The 23,014-nt window shown below is 42.1% G+C and overlaps 1 protein-coding gene across 1 annotated transcript; it reads right to left on the bottom strand.

Moving 5' to 3' along the window:
* Positions 1–189: 189 nt before the first annotated feature.
* Positions 190–22,729, bottom strand: serinc1 (serine incorporator 1). The gene is made up of 10 exons (XM_008120126.3): positions 22,569–22,729; positions 18,087–18,248; positions 16,347–16,507; positions 14,896–14,975; positions 7,961–8,098; positions 5,871–6,040; positions 5,681–5,771; positions 4,589–4,730; positions 4,262–4,492; positions 190–3,418 (listed from the first exon to the last, which is right to left on the bottom strand). Exons 1-10 carry the CDS (start codon positions 22,605–22,607, stop codon positions 3,280–3,282), a joined length of 1,353 nt encoding a protein of 450 aa, XP_008118333.1. The 5' UTR covers positions 22,608–22,729; the 3' UTR covers positions 190–3,279.
* Between the last annotated feature and the right edge of the window lie 285 nt (positions 22,730–23,014).

Here is a 23,014-nt window from a genome sequence, read left to right as displayed (position 1 = left end):
TGTAAGTACTACATGTAAAGAGTTTCCAATACACTGAATGCATATTGACTATTTAGCACATCTGTTGTATTGGATCAAATGTCACAATATCTACTAAGACCCTGGTCGAAATTTCCAGCAAAGTGCATCTTTGAACCTATATTACATTAAACTTTCTAGTACAGCCTACACATCAAGATGAAAGAGCCATGTAGTGTGAATGTTTATTGACAGCATACAGCATACATGATCTTATGTGACTAAATATTAAAATTCCACATTTCATTCATAGTGATCCTAGCATTTCAGCATATACAATGATTTTGAACAGATGTGGAAAATATTAATAATCATCATAAAATGCACACCAGGGTAAAGAATGCTGAAATGAAAACAATTGTTTCATCCCACTTTGACAATCCTCAGTTGGAGCAAGCTATAATTATATTTCCAGTTAAAGCAAAATACACTAAACAATAAAACAGACCTAGAAGTTTCCAGGTATACAGACAAAGGATTTTTTGAGTAAAATCCTTTACCAGCAATGGACAGAAAAAGGATTAGCAGCAGTACTAGATTACGCTGAAAATAAAATGGCCTCGGACAAAGGTATTGGTTACAACCTTGTAATGGTCAGCTATAGAATACAGTTGCTCAACTAAAAATACTTGGCAATGTACCCAGAATGGTTTAAGTGAAAAGAAAGGCATGGCTATCTTTGACTTTCAAACAAAGCTAAGCATTCCCCACTCAAATAGTATATCTGAGCCACAAGGGTGTATGAAAGCATAATTAGCTGCTCTTCTGCCTAAAACCACTGGCTTCTCAAGCCAACTTTGTATTTCAAGTTCTTGCAATTATTACTAATGCTAAATACTTTCAGCAGTGATTAAGTTAAAAAATAAAACTGATAGTATCAAAGGAATACAAAAACAAAGCATCTAAGAACATGCACTATTAAATTGCACTAATTCTACACTGCACGTAAAAGTAAAACCAGGCAAAATGACAACTAATATTCATGGTGCATATCCATGCAAGATTTTCACAATTCCAAATGTAACCTTAAAAAGAAATGTTCCCTTTCTTTTTAGTAAAGACCCTAAGTTTACACATGTCTACGAGAACAGAAATTAGATCCTTCAACAGGCAGAGTGCATCCAACCAATTCTCTTTGCACACACATGTGCACACAGCCACAGATACATTTCCCCATCTAAAATAAATAAAACAAGAGCAGGCTGCCACTAGAATTCAGCAACTCAAACCACAACTAGAATAACACCTTGATGGCGAAGGGATACCTTCTATGGCCCAAAAGGAAAAGTAGGAAGAAGAAAAGCCACTGTCAGCAGTTGGCTTTGTTGCCTATAGCCTGTTGTTTCTGAATGCCTGAACTGAGAGTCAGGCTCTGTGAGGGGGCAAGTGTGATGAGGAATTTGCTTGTGCTGTAAATTAAAGTCCCCTCCCCCCAGCTCAGCCACAAGAGGCTGCTGTTTTCTCGGACGCACTGACAACTCCATCAGTCAACTGAAATATTATTTCATTGTCTTATTTTAAAAACACAGTTTCATGGCCATAAGCACTGAAGTACATATACATTATTCCTCTCTATTAGCTCTGCTCCTTCCTCCATTACTGTCTTCTCTGAAACTTGTTCAACAAAAATAAAGGCTCATGAGCTTATTGATAAATCTGAGACTTCTTTGCTTCTGCACTGCTTATTTAGCCAAGTTCCCAGCTCTCATAGGTCAGTTTATTTTAACTGAGTTATCTAGTATTCAATTCATATTCAGCATCAGACGCTTCCAAACAATCATCCACATCTACTTCAGCTATGGTAATGCAATAACCTCAGAAGCTCCTTTCTTCCATAGCTTCAATTCCCTCTCGTTTCTATGGCACACATCATGAATGCAAAAGTAATGTATTTTTAATATTCCATCTTAGAACGAAGCTAGTATTATACCAACAATGTAAAAATTATTACTGAAATTAACTTCTGCAATCAAGTTCAATGGCTGACAGAGACACCCCTATCTTACTTCGAACACTGTACCTCCACCCCCATCAGATTATAACATCTAATACTTGCCCTATTTACAGTCATTAAAATACTTTTGAAAACACATGCCAAGATGTAAAAGTGTCCCAGTAGGACGTAGCAAGGCTGGGACAGGCATCTGTGGGGATTTTGTATTCAAGTATAACATTTCACACCAACAGAACTTTTTCAGAAAGGCCAGCACTCACCAGATTGGGTTGGGGAAAGAAAAACATCACTTTACCACTTCTAGCATCACACTTTCTCCAGAAAGGGTGGAGGCAACATGCAACAGATTTTACTGTGTTCCCTACTTGAGGCACACAGAATATTGGCAATCAACTGAGCTCTAGCCAACTGAAGGAAGATAATTTGTTGTGATTATGAACTTTCCTTTCCATTTCCTTGCCAAAAGGGACAGGAACACCAAACACATGGCAGGTGGCTCTGTAGATACCACCAAAAAGGCGAGAAAACCTTTAATTTTCAACTGCTTCCCTGAAAGATTACTGACTTAAGTGAGGGAAGTCCTTTGTGTGAATAGTTTAATGAAAAGAAACATCTCATTGTGACTCAGCCTTAGTATACAATAGCAGACACCAAAATGGGTAGGAACTGCCAGCATCTGTGTCAAAACACAGAAAGGAATCCATCAGGTGGAAAGCAGCAGCAGCAGCAAGGGATACTTTTTAAATGTGCCAAAATGATCTATAGATGAAAATAAACAAGCACTATGCTTAAAACATTGGATGATATCCAATGCTGTTATTCTGCTACAGTAAAGCTTCTATCACTTATAGAAAGTAGAAACACCATTTTCAGCCTTGCAAAAGTGTCAAATACAATATTGATCTATCATAGAAGTCCTTCCATCATACACCTTCACAAGTTGATTAATCTAGGTGTCATTTGTCCAGGTAGTTTACTATCATTGGCACCACCACTAGTGCAACATTAAATCACCAGCAGAACAGCACCACCTCACCTATGTTTTCTACTAGCATGTTGCATGTAACTCACAAAAGCATTACTACCACATATATTTTGGCCCTGTATCTAGCACACGTCATCAAGCTCACCTAGAAGAAAATCACCAAAATGGCAATATGGTATGATTTAAAAGCAAACATGCAGAATTAAGACAGAATAATGCACACAGATACTACACACATATATGTACAGTTACATCCTAGTGCGGAATACTGTTAGCTTCAATAAGCAACAAAAATGCAAAACTTATAGATGAGATGCCTAGCTTAGTCAAATTCACGGTTTGTAAGAACAAGTGGCGCAACCAGAGTCCACACGTAGAGAACAATCCCAATCCAGCTAGAAGAGATCTTCACCCAGACGGATGGCCATGTACTTGTCATTGCTGCAGAAGTAGGGTCAGGGCTATGAAAGAGGAGGGAAGGAGGCAATATGAGTTTACTGCGTCATTTACGGAACCTTTCTCCAAAAATAATTACTTTTCTCCTCTTAAAAAAGGAAAAGGCTTACAGGAATTGTCTTCGCCCAATTTTCAGAAAACCCTTTCAGTTTATACTTCCATAGCATAGTCTATACCAACGGTCCTCAAACTATGGCTGGATCCGGCCCACCAAGGTTATTTTTCCAGTCCGTTGCTACTACCACCACACATGCACTCATAGACTGTTTGGGGGGGGGGGGGGGGGGCAGAATACAGTTGCATGTATATGTGCATTTTGGAAAAAGAGGTAGAGGAAAGTTAGTCACTGCCTGTGAGTTGGAGAGCTGGCTGGTCTAGCCCCTGCACCCTATGCCTTCAGAGGAAAACTTCCTGCTCCAGTGCTTGGGGTGTGATGTGCAAGAACAGAAAGGGGGGGGGGGAGGCTTTGAAGAAACAGAAGGGCTGGGGGGATCAAGCTAGGAGAAGGGACCTGAGAGGAGGTAGCTTCCTTCCTCCATGCATGTAAACAGACTGCGGCGGGGGAGGGGGGGACTATAATTACGTGCTTGCAGTGACCGCACACATGCAACTACAGTCTCTCCCTGCCCAAACAGCCTGAAGGGCCATGAACTGGCCCTCCACTTAAAAAGTTTGAGGAGCCCTGGTCTATGCAACTGAATCCTTATCCTTAAAAAATTGGTGAGGAGAGGGACAAGGCCCCATTTCTTTTTAGGGGTCCAAACCTTCAGTCCTTGATATGCTTCTCCACCCCTTACCCAACCTTTGTTGAGATCAGAACTGTCGGAACCAATCTACAAATCTCATACCTATACCAGTTGGTGAGAGTCATCATGATGTAAAGTGAAGCAAGGAAAAGCATAAAATGGAAGAATGAGTAACTGTAAGTAACTCCATCTCTCTCATTGTCAACAGCACGATTGTAATCATCCCCATCATCAAGAGAGCCTTCACTCCTCGGAAGTCCATCTTCTATCAGGGTTGACTCATCACTGGTCAGGGTCAATTTATTTACTTGACTGTTATTGGATGTTCGGATGCTGCCATTAAAAAAGGAAACAGTGTCACTGGATGTTCAATTTGGATATTTTCCAAACATCGATAAATGTAAAAGCATTTCTAGAAGTTCTATTCACCTCGAGTAGAGAACACAGAGTAAAAACAGGATGAGCCCTACAATTCCTTGAGCATCCCACCAGTGGACGAAACCGGTCTTACTTGGAGTGCTTGTGGAATTATAGCCAATTATGTTGAGCAAGCTTGGATTGCATTCTCGGTCTAGATTGGCAAAGACAGAAGAAAGTGGAAGTCAGAATGCCTCAATTTACTCAAAACATGTTTCTTATGAAAGGCAAATCTCAGCTTGGGAAGTTACATCCTACAAAGAGGAAAAATATGAAATAATGGACACACAATATTAAATAACCATCAACATTTGGAGTGGGGGGTGGGTTGGAAACTTGGAAGAGTCATTAGTGGGGTTGGGAGATACTGTGAGATGCAATCAGACACAACTAGTTTCCTGTAGTAACACATAACACAGGAGTGGGTAAAGTCCAGATGGCTCTCATGTCTTTTTTTTCTTTTTGCACCAACACACACACCATACTTCAAGGACTTTACTATGTACAGCTTCTATCTATCTATCTATTCTCTATTATTATTCTTGTTTTCCAGCATTTTTAATGTACTGCTCTTTTGTAAATAAACTTCTCATAAGTTTGCATGTCCTTATTTTTGCCCTTATTTTCACGGCAGATCTAGCACTGCTCAGGCTGCTCAGTTCATTGCTAGTGATTATTGGTTTCTGATTTAGAACTCTGGGAAGAGAAGGTAAAGGATTTTGCTTCTTGTTGGTTTCAATTAGGTATGGGCAAATTTCGTCCCTCCAATTGTTTTGGACTTCAACTCCCACAATTCCTAACAGCCAGCAAGCTGGCTGAGATTTCTGAGAGTTGAAGTCCAAAACACCTGAAGGGCCAAAGTTTGTTCATGCCTGCTTTAGATCCTAAGTATATCTATGATTTTTCTGTCCCAAACAAGTCAAAGCTCTGTTGATTTTACATCCAGTGATATAACGTGAATATTCTTCACAAGGGGGCATCTGAAAGGTAAGAATATGCCAACAGGCCAGGCTTATTTCAGCAGATCTCTCCCCTATACTGAAAATTAGCTCAGATGATTTGGCTTAGAAATCTAAACCTTTCAAACATATGAATTCCTCTTACCTGGTTCATTGGTCATTGCTGCCCAAGTTAGATACATTGTGTAAACTGTAATCACAGATGACTGCAACAAGCCAGATCTTGGCTGTGATTCCTACACACAGAAAGCAAGCAAAACAGTATTGCAGTAATTTGACAAAATAGTCAAAGTGTTCATCAGGTTTTCAACATTTTACTAAATGTAACCTCATACCTGGATCTTAGGCAAAATTGATATTATAGATGCTCCAATACACAGCAGCATATTGACACTGATGAATGCCTTGTTATTAGAACAGCCTTCTGGATGAGTATAATAAACATAAAAGAGGACCACTGCCACCAGAGACAAAAGATAGTTCAGAGCTGTGGCAGACAGCAAAGCTGTAAACAAGAGGAAAATTTGTTTTTATTGGTACATTTGAACAAGTTATACTACAGTGCACCATTAACCAAATATTAGGGCTGAGTAGAATCCAATCTATAAACTGCTGCAAGATAATTCAATTACTGCTGCCCCAGAAGAACAGGCAAAACTGTGATGTTTCTCCACAGTTAACATGTACTCATCACAGTAAATAGTCAGGCAACCCTACAATGAGTACCCAGTTTGTAGACTGAGTGCCTCTAATATTAGAGCAGGATGGAGAATATTTGGTGGGGAATTGAGATGCAGACATTGGGGGAAATGGAAAAAATCAGGGACATTATTTTTCTTTCTTGTTCTAAAGTTGTTTTTTTTTTCCTGGAAATGAAAATCAAAAAGCTTTGGTAGTGGAATATTTTTTGATAGAATGGTGAATAAAATGTTTAAAACAATGTATTTATGTCATCAAACTCAATATTATTTCTAAAGTCGAAACAGCAAGAACACAATTATGTACAGCAATGTATACTATCCGGTCATTGCAGTTCCTGGGTTTGGTATTCTTTCTACAGTACTTTTCATGAAAATGAATATTTTTCATCTTCTTGAAATTAGGGAATACTAAAGGAGACCAAGTTATTTTTTTGTCTTACTAATGTTAGTGGTTTTCCTGGGATGAGGGTGTTTGTTTTTTTCTTTTCGGGGGAAGGGAGGGGGTGGTTCTTCTCTGCTCCCAAAGAAGTGATCAAAGAAGAATTCCATATGTAACTATTGTCTGAATAAACCTGACTTCTTATATACCAGATATGATATTTTTATTCCAAACATTTTTATTCCAAACAAATGATTGTATTTTTATGTATACAATACAACGTATGTTCCTGAACTAACAAATAATAACAACAACAATAACAACAACAAATTACTAGTCCGCCCTATCTCTCCGAAGGGACTCATGGCAGATTCCAACAAACAGCATACATTCAATGCCTTCATAAAACAGATAGATATTGGCATAAAATCCCAATAAGACCCCACATATCAAAACAGAGTTAAAAACCTAACATCAAATTAAACCTAACATCAGTGAATTGAACATAACATTGATAAATTAAACCAGTACAGTCAGACAGAATCAGACAAGAATTGTATAGTGACATAAAATCTAAATAAATGTTCTTAGTAATTTACAAAAGCCAACTGAAGTTCAACACAGTTGTTCAAAACAGTTTAAAGTAATTGTTATGTTATGTTGTTTATACCTTTGTTATATTGTTTTAAATTACTGTTTTAATTACTATTGTATGTAATGCTATGTTGTCGTTTTTGGGCTAGTCCCTGTGTAAGCCGTCCCGAGTCTCTTCGGGGTGATGGAAGCGGGATACAAAAATAAAGTTATTATTATATTCAACAAAAGGCAGTTCAATCTTCAAAGGAGTGTATTATCACATTTTTATCAACTTTTCCAAAAAAAAAAAAAATCACCCCCCCCCCCCCCAATGGCTTCAGGATTTCTAAACCTTTACATCTCTAATGGGGAACCTGCATCTTACAATATGCAGCAGATCTTATACAAGTTCTTTCATCTGTGTACTTCAAGTTTAGGAAACTAGGAGAGGGTTTTTGCAGACTGGGTGGTTAAGAAAGCCTAATATGACATATGTGGTCCATGGTTCAGAAGCTCTCCGACTAGTCAAAGGCAACCTGAATTCATAATATCTGAGGATTAGCACTGGGAGAGCTCTGGAAATAAGAGCCTTATATTATCTTTCATAATGTGGGGAAGGAGATGTAAGGGTATGCAAGAGGGCAGATTATTCACTCTTGCAAACAACTTAGATACAAACAGTAGAAATAGTGTTTGAGATTTATCTTAAATGTGAGTATCATTAATCTCAAGTTTATTCATTTTTTAAAATAAAAATTTAATTGCCTACCTGCATACCAGCATCTTGAGTTGCCTTCCTCCATTTTTTCCACCCAAGATTCATTCCAGGAATGGGCAAAGTCAATAAGTAAAACCAGCTGGATAAGAATGAAGCAGAAACCACCTGCCATGCCTACATAAAACCAAACTGAGAAGAAAAATAAACAAGAACGTATTAACTTTGCATAGAAATGTCACGACCCAGGCTGCAGAGCACCAATAACCTTACACAGAGGCCAGAATCTATCTAATATCTTTATTGAAGGAATATATAAAGTTAATAAAAACAAGTGTAGAAAATAGTCCAGAAATAGACCTTTCAGGAAAGGTCAGAAATAGTCCAAAAAAGCAATGTCCAATAAGAAATATTAAGGTCCAAAGTTGTAATCCAATAACCGAAACACTCACTTTGCCAAGCAGAGTGAGGGGAGATGACAAGGTCCTTTAGTCCATAAAACTTGAGCGTGGCTAGGAAATAACTTGATACTTGAAACAAGGCTTGAACGTGGAACAAGGTAACTAAGAACAAGAACAAGGTCCGTGGAATAACTTGGTAAAATCCGTGAAACAAGGCAAGGATTGATCCTGGGAAACAAGGCAAGGTCCGTAGATAAACAAAGGCTGGGAAGCAAGGCGAAGGCTGGATAGCAAGGCTAGGCTTGAGCAGGAGCGAGGCTTGAATCGGAGCGCGCTGTCCAGACACAACTCGCTCCGTAGGCTGACGAATTGACTCCGCGAAGTTACTACGCGGGCAAAACACCTATATAGAGTCTAACTTTCTCACCGAAGCAGTTCTCTGGGAATCAGAAACGAAAGCTAAACTCTGAGACCAGATGTTAAACTCCTTAAAGATTCTCACGAGAAACAGTCTTAATTGGCAACATTCTTAGCTGCTATCCTCGCACTCCTGCGCGAAGCTGATTCCAAACTTCTCTGTTGTTTACAAAACTCCCGGCGCAAGAACACGGGAGAAGTAGGCTCTGGGGTTGTTTGACATACTTCTGGGAGACAACTTTCTTGCAGGTGCAAGGTTCCCAGATCGGCCTGGGAAAGATCTGGCTGAGAGGAATCCAGTTCAGACTGGGAAGGTAAAAAACCCAAGTTTTCATCTTCATCAGGGATTACAATGTCCTGAGCAGGGCTACAAGGCCCATGGGTCATCACACTATCCCCCTCCTCAAGGCCCCTCCCAAACTGGGGCCCTCTCCCCGAGGCGCGAGGTCGCGGCTTGGCGGGATAGGCCTGATGAAAGCGGCGGGTTAGATCAGGAGCATGGACTGTGGAGGCGTCTTCCCAAGAGCGTTCCTCAGGGCCAAAACCCACCCAGTCAATGAGATATTGTAGGCGGCGGCGATGAAAGCGAGAATCCAAAATGTCCTCCACCTCGAACTCCTCCTCCCCATTCATCAAAACAGGAGGGGGGGCCGGTTGGTCTGTATCAGGGCGCACACCATCCGCCGGAAGGAGCAGGGAACGGTGAAACACTGGGTGAATGCGCATTGAACGCGGAAGTTGGAGTTTGAAAGTCACGGGGTTTAATTGCGCCACCACTGGATAGGGGCCAATGAAACGGGCATCTAACTTCCGGCAAGGGCGGTGGGAGGGCAGAAAGCGGGTGGACAGGAAAACCCGATCTCCTACCTTGATTTCGGGGCCCGGCTGGCGATGTTTGTCAGCGTGGCGTTTATAGTCCTCCTTGGCTTGGTCCAGTTGCTGGAGCAAAAGTTGTTGCACCGCTGTGAGTTCCTGCAGCCAATCCTCTGCTGCGGGAACTTCTGAAGTTTCAATGACAGGGGGGAAGAAACGTGGATGGAAGCCGTAGTTTGCAAAGAACGGCGTTTCTTTTGTAGAAGCTTGAACTCCATTGTTGTAGGCAAACTCAGACAGTGGTAACAGAGAAGCCCAATTGTCCTGTTGATAGTTTACATAACAGCGAAGATACTGCTCCAAAGTGGCATTGGTGCGCTCCGTTTGCCCATCTGTTTGGGGATGATGAGCTGAAGATAAGCGAGAGTCTATGCCCAATAGTTTTTGTAGTGCCTTCCAAAAACGAGAGGTGAATTGAGATCCACGGTCTGTGACTAAACTCTTGGGCAATCCATGTAGTCTGAAAACATGTTGAAGGAATAGATCTGCAGTCTCTTTGGCCGTGGGAAGACCTTCACAGGGAATGAAATGGGCTAACTTGGTGAAAAGGTCCACCACCACTAGGACCGTGGTGAATCCACAGGAAGGTGGTAGGTCAGTGATGAAATCCGCAGAAATTATTTCCCATGGCCGAGATGGGGTAGGAAGGGGATGCAGAAGCCCTGAGGGCTTCTCCCTTCTTATCTTGGAGCGCTGGCATACTGGGCAGGTGTTGACATATTTTTCCACATCTTTGCGGATCTTGGGCCACCAAAAATCCCTTAGGATCAGATGCATGGTTTTAAATAGTCCGAAATGCCCTGCTGGTTTGCAGTCATGACACAGACGAAGCGCTTTCTCCCTGCCCGGTCCGGGTGGGATATAAACATGATTTCTATAGCATAGCAGTCCATCTTTAAGCGAAAAGGGAAAATGCAGACCTTGGCGAAGTTGGTCCTGCGCCCAGGCATCTGCTTGCTGACTAGCCCTGATTTCTTGAGCACAGATGGGTCCTGGAGTAGGGGAAGTTGAACCAATGGGAATGGATTTGGTGTTCCCCACCGTGAGCGTGGCAAAGTTCTCGGGTTGTAGCAGTTGGGATTCAAAGGTCTCCTTGCGTCCTGCAGCGTATTCCGGTTTACGTGACAGGGCGTCTGCTTGCTTGGTTTGGGCTGGGGTCACATAATGGATCTGGAAGTTGAAACGTTCAAAGAATAAAGCCCAACGTTGCTGCCTCTGATTTAGTTTGCGGGCAGTTCTTAGATGTTCTAGATTACGATGATCAGTGTGGACTTCGATGGGAAATTTGGCCCCTTCTAGCCAATGTCTCCAAGTTTCAAAGGCTGCCTTTATGGCCAGTAGTTCTTTTTCCCAAATGGTGTAATTTCTCTCTGGTGTGGTTAGTTGACGAGAGTAAAAGGCACAGGGATGGAGGTGATCTCCCACCGGTTGTAAGAGTACAGCCCCAATTGCCACATCAGAGGCGTCCGCTTGCACAACAAAAGGGGTTCCAGGATTTGGGTGCTGTAGAATTGGCTGGGAGGTGAATAGTTTCTTTAGTTGCTGGAACCCTTTCTCTGCTTGATCAGTCCAGCGGAAAGGCTGCTTTCCACGGATGCAGCTAGTGATGGGGTCGGACCAGCGGGCAAAATCTGGAATGAACTTGCGGTAATAGTTCGCGAACCCCAAGAAACGCTGCACCTCTTTCTTGTTAGTTGGCGCCCGCCATTCCAAGACTGCTGAAACCTTGGCTGGATCCATGGAAAGCCCTAGAGGCGAGATGCGGTAACCAAGGAAATCTACCTCTTGTAGATCAAAGGCGCATTTTTCCAGCTTGGCATAAAGTCCATGATCCCGCAATCGTTGTAACACCATTTTGACGTGGTTCTCATGTTCTGATTGTGATCTAGAAAACACCAAAAAATCGTCCAGGTAGATTATCAAGAACCTGTCTAGATAGTCCTGAAAAATGTCATTGACAAAATGCTGGAACGTTGCGGGAGCTCCGCATAAACCGAAATTCATAACTCGGGACTCGAATAATCCGAATTTGGTCTGGAAGGCGGTCTTCCACTCGTCCCCTTCCCTGATGCGAACTAAGTTGTAAGCCCCCCGAAGATCCAGCTTGGTGTAAACCTTGGCTCCTCGAAGCCGATCCAGTAGATCCGAGATTAGGGGCAGGGGATAGCTGTTCCGCTTGGTGATATTGTTCAATGCTCTGTAGTCCACCACCAAGTGTAGTTCCCCTGACTTCTTCTTCACAAACATCACTGGGGAGGCGGCTGGGGATTGAGAGGGTCTGATGAATCCCTTGCGAAGGTTTGTCTCTAGGAATTCCCTGAGAGCTTCTTGCTCTGGTTCAGTCAGGGAGTAGAGATGCCCTCGCGGAATCGGGGCCCCCTCCACCAAGTCAATGGCACAGTCATAAGGTCTATGTGGGGGTAATTTTTCGGCTTCTTTCTCATTGAATACATCCCAATACTCGGAGTACTTCTTTGGCAAGGTGATGATGGGCTCGGTGTCTGTGGCATGGCATACCTTGGCTACGAGGCAATGGTTTTGGCAGTACGGTGAAGCAAACTGCAGTTCTCTGTTGGACCAGGAGATGTTAGGGTCGTGGAGAGTCAGCCATGGAATTCCCAAAATCACAGGAAAATGGGGAACCTCGGTAACAAAGAAGGAAATCTCTTCCATATGTTCCCTTATCCACATCCTGGTGGGTTCCGACCACTGACTTACGGGGCCCGTCTTGAGGGGACGACCGTCTATGGCTTGCACCACACGGGCATTCTTGAAATCATGATATTGTAATCCCAGAGAGTCGGCATACTCTCTATCGATGAAATTGTTGGTAGCTCCAGAGTCTATCATGGCGTGGATCATGACGGGTCCCCTTTTTGCTGACCATAATGTGACCACGAGAAGGAACAGGACCCCGGTTGGCGGCTCTTGGATGGATTTTTTGACCGGGTTGGCGAGCCTCTCTACACCCGGTCGTTGGCTTCCCCCGCCGGCTGTGTGCCTGTCGGCTCAGAGGCCTTCGTCTCCGTGGAGGACGCCGCCGCAAGACGGGCGGCAGGCTTCCCTTTGGCTGGGCACTCTCTGGCGAAGTGGCCCCCGTTCCCGCAATACCAGCAGAGGTTTAAGCGTTGACGACGGGCCTTCTCGGCGGCATCTAGTCTGGGACGCACATTGCCCAACTGCATCGGCACCTCCTCGCCTCCTCTGGGGTATGGGGTTGGCGGTGGGGGTCTCCACACTGGTCGTGGCTGAACGCTGGCGGGAGCGGGGGGTTTTGCCCCGGCTCTACTGCCCTGGCCTCGAACCCACTGTTTCCTGTTGGCAATCATGACTTCAGCCCGTAAACATTGATCAATGAGTGCCTCGAGGGTCTGGGGAGGGTCCACCTTGGAGATTTCTTCCAGCATTTCAATGTTGAGACCCTCCCGGAATTGTCCTCTGAGGGCTACATCGTTCCAGCCGGTGTTGTGGGCCAGCACTCGGAACTCGGCTATATACTGAGACATAGGTCTGTCTCCTTGGAAAAGGCGACGGAGTTTGTGACCGGCTGCCTCCAAATTGTCCTCGATTCCCCAAGTCTCCTTGAGGTGGTCCAAGAAGTGTTGCGCTGATCTTAGGTGTGGAGAGGCTTGGTCGTACAGTGCCGTCGCCCAATTGGCCGCTGGCCCGTCTAGAAGACTGTAAATCCACGCCACTTTGATGTCTTCTTGGGGAAACTCGGCATCTCGGGCCTCTAGATAAGCTTGACATTGGCGACGGAAAACATGAACCTTAGAAGCTTCTCCAGTAAACTTGGTGGGCAACGCCATGGCCGGGAGGCGGACTCCGCGCTCCCGCAAGCCCTTTATTTCTCCATCCTGGGCGTTGAGTCTGTCGCGGATGCGATCCACCTCTTCCTTGTCGATGGTGTAGGTAATCGGCTGGCCGCTCGGCCCAGGTACGACTCCGGTGGACATTCTGGCCGAGGTTAATTGGTGCTTAGGGTGGCGGAGTCAAACTGTCACGACCCAGGCTGCAGAGCACCAATAACCATACACAGAGGCCAGAATCTATCTAATATCTTTATTGAAGGAATATATAAAGTTAATAAAAACAAGTGTAGAAAATAGTCCAGAAATAGACCTTTCAGGAAAGGTCAGAAATAGTCCAAAAAAGCAATGTCCAATAAGAAATATTAAGGTCCAAAGTTGTAATCCAATAACCGAAACACTCACTTTGCCAAGCAAAGTGAGGGGAGATGACAAGGTCCTTTAGTCCATAAAACTTGAGCGTGGCTAGGAAATAACTTGATACTTGAAACAAGGCTTGAACGTGGAACAAGGTAACTAAGAACAAGAACAAGGTCCGTGGAATAACTTGGTAAAATCCGTGAAACAAGGCAAGGATTGATCCTGGGAAACAAGGCAAGGTCCGTAGATAAACAAAGGCTGGGAAGCAAGGCGAAGGCTGGATAGCAAGGCTAGGCTTGAGCAGGAGCGAGGCTTGAATCGGAGCGCGCTGTCCAGACACAACTCGCTCCGTAGGCTGACGAATTGACTCCGCGAAGTTACTACGCGGGCAAAACACCTATATAGAGTCTAACTTTCTCACCGAAGCAGTTCTCTGGGAATCAGAAACGAAAGCTAAACTCTGAGACCAGATGTTAAACTCCTTAAAGATTCTCACGAGAAACAGTCTTAATTGGCAACATTCTTAGCTGCTATCCTCGCACTCCTGCGCGAAGCTGATTCCAAACTTCTCTGTTGTTTACAAAACTCCCGGCGCAAGAACACGGGAGAAGTAGGCTCTGGGGTTGTTTGACATACTTCTGGGAGACAACTTTCTTGCAGGTGCAAGGTTCCCAGATCGGCCTGGGAAAGATCTGGCTGAGAGGAATCCAGTTCAGACTGGGAAGGTAAAAAACCCAAGTTTTCATCTTCATCAGGGATTACAATGTCCTGAGCAGGACTACAAGGCCCATGGGTCATCACAAGAAAATTGTTTTCATGGGCTGAGGTCTTTATTTATGATTAAGAGCCCAACTATACTTTTTGTTTTAAAATATTTAACTGGAAGAAACAGGCAAACTGTAGTACACATATTTAAAAGAAACCATGAAAAAGTACACAGAAAAAAACGGGGGGGGGGGAGGCAAAAAAAAAATACAAGGATAACCATTGGCAAATGCGGTTCCATAGTGCTAAATTAAGAGAGAGAAATTAAGGGGTTCAGCCAAAGGTCTATTTACTTCTTTCACTATGAAAACTCACAACTCTTGTAGACTTTGTTTTAAATAAACAACTTATGATGCAATTTTACCTGTTGTAAAGGGTCCTTCAGGAATAAAAAATGCTCCAACTGTAATAGCAACTGCTGCAGCAAATTTAAAGAACCAGAATCTGGAAAGGAAATCACCAAGTTAGGGATATAAATAATATTGTTAAATGTGTATTTGAAAACAATACTGTAAAGTACACAATCATTTTTATTACTATTACGTTATAGTATTTAAACATTACAATTGATACAGCTTGAGCAGGAAATGGTAAAACCCAACATTCCTGAGAACATTCAGATGATATTGGTAGGTGCAGATCATACCTGTCTTTTCATATTGCATTCCTATACAAATATCTCGGTTCTAGTGATAACCTCTAAAAATGAAGAGATGTTGGACTTTATCTCAGCTATGGATTCCACAGAATGACAGCCTTGGGTATTAACTTCAGTTGCATTTTCCCACTGCTAAAACGGGAATTTACTATAGAAGCATTGCTGAATGGTTGGAACAATTATATAGCCTCCTAGAGAGAAGGTGGTCAATAATTTGATTGTATGTTTACCTATATATATAGCCTTCCAAGGCAAATAAGTCACCCCACAGGGAATTAAAATTTTCAAATCACATTATTACTCAACAAATTGGAGAACAACAAAAGATTTCAAAACAAGGTATGAAGCAAACTAATATACGTAAAAGACTGAAGGTAACATGAGAGAGAGAGAGAAAGTGCACAATAGCAGAGTGAAACTGCAAACCTCATCAGTTTAGTCTGTCCTGGCTAGTTAGTGAAAGACAGCATTCTGATCCATAAAAATTCACACACAGTTTCAGATTAAAATACCTACTAGGCCAAAATTTCATATCCATATCATGAGGTACTCACAATTTGGAAACATCTGTTGGACAACAATTTTCAGAATCCTCTCTTACTAGCATTGTACCAAACAGGTGAGATTCTGTTTTGTGCACTGAAGTGTTACTCCTAGCTATAGAAAAACAGATGGTCCTAATATGATTAACATCTTATTTACAACTTAAGTATATCACTGTGAATAAATACATTTTGTATGTTCTGAAACTCCTATCATGTTTGCTAAATAATTTCTAAGGGACTCTGTTTTAAGACAATGAAAAATATGTTTATCTCAGATCCACTGGTATTGTCATAGCTCTCAAAAAGTTTGCCTATCAGCTGGTATTGTAAACTGCTTTCTAGTTCTGATGAACCAAAACCATGAATATCTTCCAGAAGCCGTTTCAAATAATTTAATTCAGGATTTAGTAGTCACTGTTGTTAAACTAACATACTAAGACCGTGTATATTCTGCAATATCTTTATACAGTTGAAATCTCTTTACTATTCACATTAACAGTGGTTCTGAATATTCTCTAACATCCCCGTGTCAAGATTTCCTTTTCACCACAGCTACTCATAAATGTAAGAGTGTACAGCAACACATTATAAAATTGATTATTTTCTTCTTACCCATTGTGTACTGCTGCTCTTGGATCACTGCTACTCTTCACCTTGATCATCAATAAGGAGAACAAGAGAAAAAACATGGCCAAGCCAAAGCAGACCCGATACACAGCTTTGTACCCCACTAGAACATCACAGTGCACAGAATGATCACAAAACCCAGGAATCTGTAACAAATAGCACAAAACATATTAACATGAATCAATGAAGAACCTAACCCTTCATATGATACTGGTTACAACAGTATCATATGACCACTGCAACGCACTCTATGTGGGGCTGCCTTTGAAGACTGCTCGGAAGCTTCAATTAGTCCAACGGGAGGCTGCCAGGGTAATAACAGGAGCAGCGTTCAGGGAGCGTACTACTCCTCTGTTATGCCAGCTCCACTGGCTGGCAATTAGCTACCGAGCACAATTCAAGGTGCTGGCTTTAGCCTATAAAGCTCTAAACGGTTCCGGCCCAGCTTATCTGTCCGAACGTGTCTCCCGCTACGACCCACCTTGAAGCTTAAGATCATCAGGTGAGGCCCTGCTCGTGGTCCCATCAGCCTCACAGGTGTGGCTGGCGGGGACGAGCAACAGGGCTTTTTCAGTAGTGGCTCCCCGCCTATGGAACGCCCTCCCCAGTGAAGTCAGGCAGGCTCCCTCACTCCTATCCTTCCTTAGGAAGGTTAAAACTAGGTTGTGGGGCCAGGCTTTCGAATAACAACTAGTAGCGCTAATTATTATTATGTACGCCAGCATTTAATCGACAGACCCAGTCTTTTGAACTTGAACACGCCCATCTGTATTTTAGAATGTGTTTATGAATGTTGATGTAAGCTAATAATTTTAATCTGATTTATAATGTACTGTACAGTTTTTATACGTGTGTTATTGTAAGCCACCCTGAGTCCCTTGTTGGGTGAGAAGGGCGGGATATAAATGTTGTAATAAATAAATTTCATTGTCTATTCACCACTTGGTATTTGTGCAGATGAGAATCCTCCTGCTTTCTATTAGAGAATATTGGATCAGCATATGAAATATATTTTTCCAAAGTCACATATACACATAATAAGTTCATATTGTCTGTCCCAGATGTGAAGAAACGCTTCCAGTAGACAACATTACTGGAGGTTTTCCCAGTGACTATGCTAATTATTAAAACACTACAATTAAAGAGTCACAATGAAAAAAAGGTTGAAAATTAGTTTGCAACCTATATTCACAGTGCCAGTAAATAAAATATCTCCCAAATGTTGTTTTTGTGGCTCCAAGGGATACCCCACTCAAACCCCAAAGTCCCCCTTGAATGCCATTCCCTAATATTTCCCTCACATCCATCTTGATGTGGGGATCAATTTTTCCATGTTTGGTTCTACCCAGGCTAGTTCAGGTCTGTGGCACCTTTTGCAAAAGCAAATGTGACTTCCACTTCACTTTCAGATTTGAGAAGGGTTTTTTCCTAGCCTAAAACAGCCCCAACAGTGGGAAGCAGAAAAGATAAAATTGCCAGAGTGTTCCCTATAAGGACAAATGTGAGGGATGGAACAACCTTTAGGTGCTTGTTGTGAGCTGTCACTCACTCCTGACATATAGATAAAAGGTATTCCAGAAATTTCCTAAACTAAAATGACAGATATCAAGTTTTACAGCAAGCGATTCTCTGGAACACATAAGGAAGTGGAGCACACTAAGTAAATTCCAGGCAACAGCATTTATGTCAACAAAATCAATCTTGTTGCCTCAGAAGTAAACTAACCTTCATCAGCTGTTCTTCCATTCCTGGTATCAGCATCACACATGCCACAGCGACTCCAAGAAGCAAAAAGAGTGCATATATCAGTCTTGTTATAGTGGAGTTATTTCCACTGGGGCAGCATCGGCACAGTAAACATGGGGCACTGCCACATAAACATGGAATCTGTTTATGAAAAAAGAGTGGGAAAAGAACAAGAAAAAAAACATTAGGAATCAGGACTGGTTTCTGCAATATTTCAGAATTTCATCTCATACCAAAGGTATTTTCAGTAGCAAATCTTATGCTATTTCATCCATTTTGGCCATTATTTTGAGGTACAAAGTTTCTGCATGAAAACATAGACAAATCTGAACAGTGCTCCTGAGTCATTATTCTAACAAACAAAACCCAAGGAACAAATCCTGATACAGCAGAAACAATGTCACATTTCCATTACTCAAGTGACTCTGTCCTTAAATAGAGTAAAAAAAAACCCAATATTTTTAAAAGCTACTCATCATCTCCCTCCCTTTTTGAAAGCAGTAGCCTGCATGATGCACAGTGTCATAGTCAAATAAAAACGAATACACCAGCATTTCCAACTTTCAGTTTTGCGCAGATATATTCTACTGTGAAAGATACAGACTTAATTAACCAGGTGGCATTTAAACCTTACAAACATACTTAGTTGATGGTAAACCCAAGCTGATAATCAACTGTAATCCTAAAGAAAACAAATGTACATGAACTTTATTTATTTATTTATTTACAACATTTATACCCCGCCCTTCTCACCCGAGGGGACTCAGGGTGGCTTACAGAAATTGGCAAAATTTAATGCCCAAAAGTGCAATCATAAAAGCAAAAAATACATATTAATAACATTATTAAAATACATTATAAAAACCTTAAAAACATATATATAATTAATTCCATTCCATTCGTCCGAGATCCTCATGCTTCATCCTTAAATCAAGCCATGTCAACTTTATCATTTGCTCATCAAAAGCTTGGGCACATAACCATGTTTTCACGGCCCTTCTGAAACCCATCAGGGTAGGAGCCTGTCGGATATCTCCAGGGAGGGTGTTCCACAGCTGGGGAACCACCGCTGAGAAGTCCCTGTCCCTCGTTCCCACCAGCCACGCCTGTGAGGCAGGTGGGACCGAGAGCAGGGCCTCCCTTCCCTTCCCTAACTCCATTACTCAAAATGGTTAAGAATGTATACATGGACATTTGGAAAGTACACTTTGGTATTCTTCAGTCCCATGGTAAACTCCTACCTGACCAGCTTTTCAGATTTCAGCACAAGATTCAGTCAATTCATTATTATGCAGTTAAAGACCCAAAGAATACTGCAACATTAAAGCCAGGAAAAACTTTAAAAATATTCTATTGGGTTCTACTTTTCCTGGTATGACAGCATTACTTTCCTATCCCACATCTACTACTACAGAGATGTACCCCAGAGAACAAAATTCCTTTCAGATCTATTTCAGTACAGTCAACAAGTGTGCCAATTTTGTACGTATGATACTTCCCAAAGTCCAGATGCATTATGTATTGTTCTGCTTCTCTCTCATATCATAGACAACATTCTTTTAATGTGGGGCTTGTCAGAACCACAATGAATTCATCCTTCATATTCATTCCTGCACCTATCATACACTTTTTTATGGTGAGCTCCTATCTACATATCAATAATGTCATGGGACTAAAATTCAGAAGGATTATTTCTTGAGATACCTTCAAACTCTGGTAGCTCTTACGCTACAAAGACTTTCTAAATGTGATAGAAATTCCTTTAGTTACAGAGCTTAGTTGACTGCTATCAAGAGATGGTTGACAATAATTAAGAAATGACTAGCCACAGCTCAATGAAGAGTGAATCATTTTAAATATGTTCATACCTTCCTTTAACATCCAAGTTTTTCCCTGACTAAGGGTGCAGTTTGAAACTATTTTAACTGCCATGACTCAAGGCTATAGAACAGGCATGGGCAAACTTGGGCCCTCCAGGGGTTTTAGACTTCAATACCCACAATTCGTAATAGCCAGTAGGTTGTTAAGAATTATGAGAGCTCGAGTCCAAAACCCCTGGAGGGCCTAAGTTTGCCCCTGCCTACTATAGAACATGAATGGACAAACTTTGATCGCCCAGGTGTTTTGGACTTCAACTCCCAAAAACCCCAGTCATCTTATTGGCTGTTAGGAACTGTGGGAGTTGAAATCCAAAACACCTGGAGGACCGAAGTTTGCCCATGCCTGCTGTAGAATCATAGGAGTTGTAGTTAGAATATAGAGTTGGAAAAGACCTCATGGGCCATCCAGTCCAACCCCCTGCCAAGAAGCAGGAAATCACATTCAAAGCACCCGACAGCCTCTATAAGAGAAAGGCTCTTTTCAAGCAAGGGGAATCTTTGCATTGATATCCCACCACTGCCACCAATAAATATATAAGAAGCACTTCACAATTCAAAAGAGAGGCTTCTCAAACAGGCAGGGGGAAAACTTTTTATCCCACCGCTGCCACCATTAAATGTAAGTTGCACAACACAATCAGGCAGGGTAAATCTCTGTTTCAAGATCCCAGTCACTGCCAGCAATAAACACATGAGCACGTGCATGAGGCAAAGAGACTTTGAAGGGAGAGCGATGGTAGAAACCTCACAGACTCTGTAATAGTGCAGTTTACAACTTGAAGACACTATTTTTTTTATTAAAACAAAGATATTTATGAATTCTTTGGAACATATGTGTATCTTCTTACAAAGGTTCTGTTCTTCAATTCCACTTGGTAATACACAATCTTTTTTTATCAATATAGATCTCTCCTCAGCCTTTTTGACTGGGCCCTTACTCTTCACTATAGTCAAACTGACTGAAATCTAGTCTCAACAGACTGCCTCTCTAATCTGATCATGCCCACCATATTCCTGGTTTACTGGTTGTTGAGGTTGGTTTTGATACCCTTTTATGATGTTTTTATATTCTGCTGTTTTTAATTGTTTTTGTTAATAATAACAATAATAATAACTTTATTTCTGCCCCACCACCATCTCCCCACAGGGACTTGGGGCGGCTTACATGGGGCGAAGCCCAACCAACATAATTAAGCAGAGAAACAACAACATAAATACAATTCACAGTATAAAAGATAAATACAATAATACAATATAAAACAGGAATATTATAACAGTTAATAATATCAGTCAACCACCAGGCACAATTCTGTCGACTACATAGGTGGAGAGACTGAGCAGCTGAGTTAAGATTCTTTATGTTATATCATTTGTTATTATGTTTTTAATTTGTCCTGGTAAATTTTGTTGTATTAAAAACAGCAGAATATAAAAACATCGTAAAAGTGTATCAAAACCAGCCTCAACAACCAGTAAACCAGGAATATGGTGGGCATGATCAGATTAGAGAAGGAAGGGCAAGGACTTGTGCAAAATGTAAACTATAGGGTCAGGGCTGGGGGTAAAGTGATAAACAAACCTTAACAGTAAATTAGGGCTGGGCATTCATGATCAGGAGCTTATATACAAGGCCTCCTCTTTCCAGGAATTTCTGGCCTCTTTGCCAAGATGTACTAAGGGGTTGCTGGGGATGGAAAGTCAAGTATTTCAAAATGCTACAATCCCCCTTCATGTACCATTGAAACCTTTCCAAGCTGAGAAATAAAGTGTACAAGATACTTATTACTGGGTTGTTGTGTGTTTTCCAGGCTGTATGGCCATGTTCCAGAAGCATTCTCTCCTGACATTTCGCACACATGTATGGCAGGCATCCTCAGAGGTTGTGAGGCATATTGGAAACAACTAAGCGAGGAAGGTTTATATATCTGTGGAAGGTCCAGGGTGGGAGAAGGAACTGCTGTCTTTTGAGAGGCCAGTGAGAATGTTTTAATTAATCACCTTGATTAGCATTAATGGACTTGCCAGATTCGTGTCCTGGCTTCTTCATGCCTGGGGCTATCTTTTGTTCAGAGGTGTTAGCTGCCCCTGATTTATTCATGTGTGGAATTCCTGTATTTTCAGAGTGTTGTTCCTTATTTACTGTTCTGATTTTAGAGTTTTTTTTAATACTGGTAGCCAGATTTTGTTCATTTTTATGGTTTCTTCCTTTCTGTTGAAATTCTCCACATGCTTGTGGATTTCAATTGCTTATTACTATTCTATTTAATTATTATACCTAATATTTCCACATATACTGCTGATCCCCAGGCTTTTAAAATTAAACTAGACAGCTATTTTGCTTTCTTAGAACAAGGGGAAGGGATTGTAGGCGTTGCCAGGAAAAGGCTGCCTTAGAAAAAAAGACGTTGGGGGGGGGGGGGGGGGGAGAAAAGCCTTGGAGTCCCTCACTGCGCATGCGCCTGGGGAAAAGCCTCTGATTCTGGTACTGTAGTCATGGCCCTTCGACGCAGCCGCTTCCCCGCCTCTCCCGTAATGATTTCCCAAAGAAAGAAAGGCGAAAAAGAAAGGTTCGGCACATTACCCAGCTCGCCATGGAGCAGAGACCCAGCACGGCCCCCATCTTGCTCTTGGCCGACCGAGGAGCGGACCTTTAAAGACGGAAATGGCGACCCAAAGCTTGTTTACTCTCCGGCCCTTCTAACTCGCTGCTGACGGACTGAGCTTTGACAGCGCGTTGCGTCACTTCCGGTAAGCGGATAGACCGCTGCCCATCCCCCCGGGTTCGGCAAAGAGATATGAGATTTAGAGTCACACAAAGCTCGTGACTCAGGTAAACAGCTCATTGCAGGTAAACTGCATAATATGAGTCCACAGTGACCATATAATGCTATTTCAAACAGCATTAAAGGACTTAGAAATACCGTGATTTCTCTTTTCCTTTGTTTGATTCTTTGTGGTTTCAGTCCAATCACATGAGGATGGGGGAAATGGATAAAAAAATAAACCCGGAAGTCTCACATTTGAACA

Source organism: Anolis carolinensis, chromosome 1, assembly GCF_035594765.1.
Source record: "Anolis carolinensis isolate JA03-04 chromosome 1, rAnoCar3.1.pri, whole genome shotgun sequence".
Lineage (NCBI taxonomy): Eukaryota > Metazoa > Chordata > Lepidosauria > Squamata > Dactyloidae > Anolis > Anolis carolinensis.
Note: the sequence above shows the minus strand (reverse complement) of the source record. Positions and strands in the feature narration are given on the sequence as shown.

What these genes read in the sequence shown, in the direction of transcription:
- serinc1 (XM_008120126.3), bottom strand. Translation starts at nt 22,607, where the DNA reads ATGGGGGCCGTGCTGGGTCTCTGCTCCATGGCGAGCTGG. An exon ending in AGAGCAGCAGTACACAATGG is followed by an intron (nt 14,976 to 16,346) that starts GTAAGAAGAAAA and finishes TTTCCTTTCCAG; the next exon opens with ATTCTGGTTCTTTAAATTTG. An exon ending in CTCAAGATGCTGGTATGCAG is followed by an intron (nt 6,041 to 7,960) that starts GTAGGCAATTAA and finishes TCTTGTTTACAG; the next exon opens with CTTTGCTGTCTGCCACAGCT.